General features: G+C 43.3%; 1 protein-coding gene across 1 annotated transcript; it reads right to left on the bottom strand.

The window, feature by feature from the left end:
• Nucleotides 1–4,423: 4,423 nt before the first annotated feature.
• LOC308529354 (large ribosomal subunit protein eL39-like) lies at nt 4,424–4,579 on the bottom strand (the record flags this gene model as incomplete). The annotated part of the gene is made up of 1 exon (XM_081105415.1): nt 4,424–4,579. One exon carries the CDS (start codon nt 4,577–4,579, stop codon nt 4,424–4,426), a length of 156 nt encoding a protein of 51 aa, XP_080961541.1.
• Nucleotides 4,580–5,826: the final 1,247 nt, after the last annotated feature.

Below are 5,826 nucleotides of genomic sequence, written 5' to 3'. Positions count from 1 at the left end.
AAATATATTTTTTAAAAAAAAGAGAGAAAGGGAAGAAGAAAGACACATATCTATGCCTTTGCTCACACACACACACCCCATTCTCTCTACCAATATGAAGCTTACCCAGTTAAAAACCAACTGCTTTTTGAAGACTTCCCTGACCAATGATCTCCTACTTCTTTAAACTTCCATAGCACCTATGTGAGAATTACACAGCTGATACTTAACAGGCATGTGTTGTCATCACAGTTGTGTTTTTATATGTGTGCTACTTCCCCAACCATAGTCAGAGAGCCCTTTGCACCACCCACAATGCCTAGTGGTGCTCTGCATAAGGTTGTTACCTATCAAGTGTTTGCTGATTAAGGAGGAGAGGGGGAAGGTCTGAAAGGTAGACCAGGAAGGTGATTTTGAAGGAGGGCACATTCAGGAGAGCCCAGGCCACCACAGAAGTCAAGCAATAAGGAACAGCAGGCAGACTGCCCCCGAATCCTAAAGTGCCTGTAAAGGAGACAAAGTCAGTCCACCAGGTGTTTAACCAGGGCGAAAAGAGAGCCTGTACTTAAGTTAATGAAAAGCCAGGGCATTGCAAGTAGGAGCAAATGTTCACAATCAATTGCTGGAGTCAAACCAGGCAAAGAGGAAAAAGAACAGTGAGAAGTTACTGAGTACCAATTATGTGCTAAACCTTTGACATACATTTAAAAAAAAAAAATCTTTGGGCAGTGCCCTCGGCGTCCCGGATCTGTCTCTTGCTTCAACAGTGTTTTACTGGAACAGACACAGGGACACCCCTTCTTCCAGCCTCCGACCACCTTCCAGCGTCTCATCCCCACACCACCTTCAGAGCCACCTTCGAGACCAGCCAACACACCGGGTGTTTTCCTACCTTAACTCCTATTGCCGAACAACCATGAGCTCCCAAACCCGTCAGAATTATTCCACCAAGGGGGAGGCTGCTGTCAACCGTCTGGCCTGCATCTGCAGGCTCCCACCTACCTCTCTCTGGGCTTCTTTTTCGAACACGACGACGATGTGGCTCTCCAGGGCGCGGGCCATTTCCTCCGAGAGTTGGCGGACAAGAAGCGCGAGGGCGCTGAGCGGCTCTTAAAGTTGCAAAACCAGCGCGGTGGCCGCGTTCTCTCCAGGACGCGCTGAGCCTCCCCAAGATGAGTGGGTGAAACTCAGGGCCATGGAAGCCGCCATGGAAGGCGCCCTGGCCTTGGAGAGGAACCTGGCCAGGCCCTGTGGGAGCTGCAGGCCCTGGTTCTACCCGAGCAGTCCCTCAGCTCTGTGAGTTCCGGGAGAACCACTTCCTGGGCGAGGAGGTGAAGCTCATCAAGAAGATGACCTATTATCACTCATTCATGGATAATAGAGACCAGTATAAACTTTTGAACAATAATAGATACAGAGGCAGAGATGCCTCAAACAGATTGTCAAACTGCAGCGGGAAGGCCGGGGAGGGTTGGGGGGCAGGAGGGAAGGGGGTAAGAGATTAAGCAAAGGACTTGTATGCATGCATATAAGCATAACCAATGGACATAAGACACTGGGGGTAGGGGAGGCTAGGGGACTGTCAAGGGCGGGGGGAAAAAAAGGACACATATGTAATACCCTTTGTAATACTTTAAGCAATAAAAAAAAAAAAAAGAAAAAAAGATGACCTGACTAATATCCACAGGCTGGCCAGCCCCCGGGCTGGGCTGGGCGAGTATCTCTTAGAAAGGCTCACCCTCAAGCACAACTAGGAGCCTTTGGAGCCCAGAGGCCTTTGAGGGACCCCCTCTGCATCCCCTGGTGTCAGGCTTTTACCTGATCCTCACCCCGAAACTACTAGCCATTCTTTTAACCACCCTGAAGCCCTCTCCCATGCATTGGACCAAATGAAACAATAAAGCTTTTTGCAGGGGAAAAAAAAACAAAACATCTTTGATGAGCTATCATTCACATACCAAATAATTTACCCATTTAAAGTGTTTGATTTAATGGGGTTTTTTTAATGTATCCACAGAGTTGTGCACAACCAGTTTTAGGATAGTCTCACTCCTCCAAAAAGAAACGCTGTACCTATTAGCAGTCACTGCAATTCCCCTCACACCATTACTTCTCCCACCCCACCTCCAGCCCCAGGCAACCACTAATCAACTTTCTGTGTCTACAGATTTGCTTATTCTGGATGTTTCATATACATGGAATCATACAACATGTGGTCTTTTATCTTTTACTTAGCATAATGATTTCAAGGTTCATCCATGTTGTAGAGGGCATCAGAATGCCATTGCTTTTAGTTGCCAAATGGTATTTTCAGTCAGTGTTTGGGAATCTTGAGTATGCAGAGAGCCAGCTAGGAGATATATGAAAATTTTCAATCTTGTGAGTGTCCACACCCCTAGCCCCCTATCAAGGGTCAACTGTAATCCATTATGTGAATACTAGAGGCCCAGTGCACGAATTCATGCACCAGTGGGGTCCCTCAGCCTGGCCTGCAGGATCAGGCTGAAACCAGCTCTCTGACATCCCCTGAGGGGTCCCAGATTGAAAGAGGGCACAGGCCAGGCCGAGGGACTGCACCAGTGCACGATCAGGGCCAGGGAGAAACACGGGAGGTTGGCCAGCTGGGGAGGGACTGTGAGAGGGCTCCAGGGCATGTCCAGCCTGTTTCGCTCAGTTCTGATCAGCCGGACCCCAGCAGCAAGCTAACCTACTGGTTGGAGCATCTGTCCCCTGGTGGTCAATGCACATCATAGCAACTGGTTGACTGTATGCCCCCTGGTGGTCAGTGTACATCATAGCGAGTGGTTGAGTGGTCTTAGCATATCATTAGCATATTACACTTTGATTGGTTGAACAGATGACCAGACAACCGGACACTTAGCGTATTAGGCTTTTATTATATAGGATATAACATTGTGTTTATCCATTCATCACTTGATGGAGATTCCATTTGATTCTAGATGTATATTCTTTCATTTATTCTTCCCAATACTCCTGGAAGATAGGTGTGAGTGTCCTCATTTCACAGATGAGTAAAAAGCCTTGGAAAGGTTAACTACCCTGCCCTCTCATGTAAATAATGGCACTGAGATTGAACCCAGGTCTGCCTAAGTCTAAAGGCACTGAGATTGAACCCAGGTCTGCCCTCTATGTTTAATCACCATCTGTTATTTGGCAAACATTGTGAATGGAGGGATGTGTAGGTCATGCCAAAATCCAAGGACTCATGGAAATCATTGATGTTCCCACCTTTCAAGGAATTTAGCTATTAATTTTAAAATGTTATAGCTGTGTGACATAGCAGAAGGAACTTGAGATTTGGGATTCAATCTTGAATTTGAATCTCACATAACTAGCTTTGTGATTTGGGACAGATTAACTTCTCTGAGCCTGTTTCTTTGCCTATAAAAAGGCAGATAAGTTTGACCTTACAGGGTTGTTATGAGGATTAAATAACCTGATGGATAATAGATAATAAGAATATGGTTGGTATTATTATTATTATTATTACTGTTTGCAGTAGTACCAAAGCAAGTAAAATATACCCCCCACATACACACATACATTTTCCCCAGAGGGAAAATGTAATCTGAAGAAGTTGGTTTGGGATACATGGTAGTGGGAAATCCAAGCAGAAGTCTCCAATAGTAAGCAGACAGAGATAACAAGCCAGAGCTCAGGTGATAGGTCAGGGCTAGAGATATAGATTTGGGGCTTATCAGCATGGTGGTGAGGGTTGAAGCTGTGACAACTATTCAGGTAGAACTAGAGAGAAAATAAAGAATGAATCCAGTGTCTGAGCCTTGGGATGTCCACAGTTAAAGCCAGGAGAAGAAATAAGAACCAGTAAAGGATGTAGAATTAAGTATTTGGTGGGGCTGTGGTTATGCCAGAATAGCATTTTATTTTGAAAGCCAAAGGAGAAAATATATTTAAGAAAGAGATAAGAGGCAGGGAAGAAAGTTGAGAAAGTTATGTTGTAGAAAGGTTCGCAATAATGAGAACTGAGAATAGGTCATTACATTTGGCAGTCAAGAAGTCAAGGGTGATCTTAAATGCTGGCCATCTATCCTTACATGCATGCATTCATCCATGCACCCATTCATTCGTTCTCTTGTTCATTTAACATTCATTGAACACCTATATGCATCAGTACTGTGCTATGGCAGAGCAATACGTGGGAAAAACACAATTCCTTGCCACACTGAGGATGACATGTTACAGAAGGAAAGTTCAATGTTGTTTTTCTTAAAGGTCTCACACATTTATTACTGAACCAACCTACTACTGCAGACAGAAAATCAACAGAGCAAAAGCGTGAGTCCAATAATTTCCCAATTAAAATGCCCAACTGTCCAGACAGCAGTGATCTTTTCAATCATTTAAAGATGCAGGCAACCTGGGTACCGCATAAATATGTGAGTCATCTCTCATATGTGATTCCTCATAGACCCAGTTTGGTTCTTCTCCAATGTCTCCCCTTCGAGCTGTACCTGATTTCATTACCAATTTTCATCTGAAACCACTGAGGAATGAGCCTATTCTGCTTTTGTTTCTTGGCCAGGAACCTCTTGATTCTGAAAGTCTTGTGGGAAGACATGGTGAAGGAGAATCAAACGCATGCACCTCGATGGCAGAGAAAGAGAGAGAAGGAATGAAAGCTCAGTGTTTTAAGACCCATACTTTTGTCTATGAGCTGGGCCCAGGAGGAGAAACTGATGCTTCATGGGACAATTGTTATGGAAAGACAGAAAATTAGCAAGTCAGGAGGAAACTGAAGGGATTGTCAAAGGCAAGCCTGAATGAGAGAGGGCCTTTTTAATTTTAAAGGGGGTATTAAAAAGGGGAAAGAGAAGGCAGAAGCTTTTGGGTTAACAAATTTGACACAAATATCATCTGGACACTTCTCACTGGTTTACAATGGAGATGTTGCTACACTGAGTCTATCAATTTTTGAAGCTTGGGATGAATTTTTTAAAGTTGACAGCACTTTTCATATTGATAATTTCTCTCCAAGGATCTGAATTTTTCCCCCTCCCAGAACTTTGAGTAAAATGGATCCTTCAAGAAAACGCACCATATTCATCCTTTAGCGCCAGTTCCTTTTACCCACTAAAGAAACTACAGATTCCTCCCCTTCTCTCAGCCTTCAAACTCTAATCAACGTACCCCTAGTCAGAGAAGCACATTAGGTAATAGATGCCAGGATACCTTGGCATCACACGTGTGGCCATACTTCCACATTAAAGCAAACAGATAAAGAGCAGTGAATACAAATCAATTCAGATATTTAGATAGAAAACAAAACATAGGAAAAAGTAATAAAACCAGAAGTCTAAAAATCAAAAGAAGAAAATTATGACATATTGACTATTAAAGGGCAAAACAAGTTAACACTGAAAAAGTTAAATAAAAAAAATTTAAGAATGAACTTTGAAAAAAACTTAAAACTTAAGTAAACTTAACATTAATGAACTTGAAAAATGAAACAAATTAAAACCACAAGAATCAAGAAGAATAGTGACAAGCTAAATTAATAATAAAACTTTTAAAAGAAGTAGGTTTTTAAAAATCTAATCACAAGATTAAAGGTTATAGCCCTAGCCAGTTTGGCTCAGTGGATAGACCCTCAGCCTGTGGACTGAAGGGTCCCAGGTCAAGGGCACATGCTTGGTTTGCAGGCTGGATCCCCAGTGGGGGCATGCAGGAGGCAGCCAATCAATGATTCTCGCTCATCTTTGATGCTTCTGTCTCTCCCTCTCTCTTCCTCTCTGCAATCAATAAAAATATATTTGAGGCCAGACTTCAACCAAAACAACATATCTCAACAGATTCAATGTAGAAATA

Source organism: Myotis nattereri, assembly GCF_964212035.1.
Source record: "Myotis nattereri genome assembly, chromosome: 13".
NCBI classification, from domain to species: Eukaryota; Metazoa; Chordata; class Mammalia; order Chiroptera; family Vespertilionidae; genus Myotis; species Myotis nattereri.
This window is presented reverse-complemented; position numbering and strand designations above follow the sequence as displayed.